Here is a 1705-nt window from a genome sequence, read left to right as displayed (position 1 = left end):
TGATCAGGATTATATTAACTTCGTGTAGTTTATGGCTACAGTTTGTCTGTAAAACAACTGTAAAATTGATCAGGATTATTTGTATTTACTACAGGTTATTTTAACTAATTAATTAGTTCATATACACTTGTTAACCTCGAACATCATGCTAACTTTAATAACCAGTGAGTTTTCGTACCTTACCTTGGCTATCACTGAACATTGTACAAGTAACATTAAAGGCTCTGACAGACTAGGTATGTAATAGAAAACATAGCTCCAGACTCGTTAACAATAAAGTTTGCACGATTAACAACCGAGTTTATAATCAATAAAAGTCTTACCACCGAATCCTACGAATATAATATATCCTTTGTTACGCTGTCCAATGAAAAACGAGTTTACTTACCGCCGAAATCGGGTCGCAACCTAATATCATAGTTATTTAGTATGTTCTTCAGTATGTTTGTTGTATTGTCCAGTTGGCCCGGAAGATGAGGAAAGCGGCAGGAACTGAAACAAAATGTGAAGTTTTGTGATCTAAAAAAATATGTTCGTTAATATTTTAATAAATTATTGTTTGTCGATAAACACCGGCACCATTTTTTTTTGTGTGTTTCTGTAAGTATTTTAAAACAAAGCATTTTTGAAAACTCCCTGTTTTAGAGTTTAAACCAACAGACGTAACTTTGAACTCGAAAAGGTTTGTCTTATCTGTAAACGCGAAATAGCAAGTTTTTGTGTAACTTACTAGAAATACGTTACTTTAGAATCAAAATGATGGCAGTTTGTGTTGGATGTCGAAGTTGCATTAAACAAATATACTAGTAATTACAAATAACGTATGATATTTAATATCAAAATATGAAAGATACAGATGTATCTTTAACGTGATGAAGGTAAAAGCGGGGACTATTTCTCGACTTGTAGACCGCCACTACCATGTCTACCGTGTGACAGTAAAACCACTTTCATCAATACCTAAGCGTCCACCAGCTGTCGTGAAAAATATTGTAGAGACAAACGTTTAGGTTCAAACGAAACACTCCCCCAACAGACCCTGTTTATTACAGATTTCGCTATTGAAATGTTATATATCTTGTTATTCAAGACACCAGACATCTTAAGTGAAACAGAAATGAACTCTTACCTCGGGGCAATGAGGGCAACAATTTCCAGAAAATAAAGCATTGAAGCCATGGTCTTGCTGCTTCGTCTCATGTTCAGACGATACGCATCACTTACACAGAATACCTCCCAAACGTCACTGAGTACGCATGCTTCATGACGTCACTCGCTAATTGCGATGGTCACAGAAACTGTTCTAATGTTGCTTGTTGGAACAGACGTGATTTATTGAATATTTTCACATGTAAATGAAAATGTTTAAAAGTCTGTTGCCTGAAATGATTTATTTTGTTCTGGAATTTTCTGTCACTACTAATGAAAAGCAATGCATTTGAACGTGGCATTTCTCGCAGAAGAAAGAATTTCGTATAATAACTGATAAGTAACAAAACCCTGCTATTAATCACCGTTATACGCTCAATACTCGCCATCTGTTAAGAATATTTACAAATTAATTTTAAATTATAAATATTCACAAAATTTTTAATCAAATAATTTTACCTCAACTTTAGGCCAAAATCAAATACAATGTATCAGTATATAAAACCAAATTACAATTTCTTTATGCCTTATCAAGATCTGGGAACTGACGCAGCTG

At 34.0% G+C, this 1705-nt stretch overlaps 1 protein-coding gene across 2 annotated transcripts in view; it reads right to left on the bottom strand.

The window, feature by feature from the left end:
* LOC111084010 (gamma-aminobutyric acid receptor subunit beta-like) overlaps window positions 1-1223 on the bottom strand; it is a 6246-nt gene extending 5023 nt beyond the window's left edge. For both annotated transcript variants that reach the window (XM_022380781.1, XM_022380782.1), the window contains exons 1-2: window positions 1130-1223; window positions 389-492 (exon numbers count right to left, since the gene is read on the bottom strand). In XM_022380781.1, the coding sequence (XP_022236489.1) occupies window positions 389-492; window positions 1130-1200 (175 nt within the window). In that variant the 5' untranslated portion in view covers window positions 1201-1223. The remainder of the gene's footprint in view (window positions 1-388; window positions 493-1129) is intronic.
* Between the last annotated feature and the right edge of the window lie 482 nt (window positions 1224-1705).

This window comes from Limulus polyphemus, unplaced genomic scaffold (assembly GCF_000517525.1).
Source record: "Limulus polyphemus unplaced genomic scaffold, Limulus_polyphemus-2.1.2 Scaffold12785, whole genome shotgun sequence".
Taxonomy (NCBI): Eukaryota; Metazoa; Arthropoda; class Merostomata; order Xiphosura; family Limulidae; genus Limulus; species Limulus polyphemus.
This window is presented reverse-complemented; position numbering and strand designations above follow the sequence as displayed.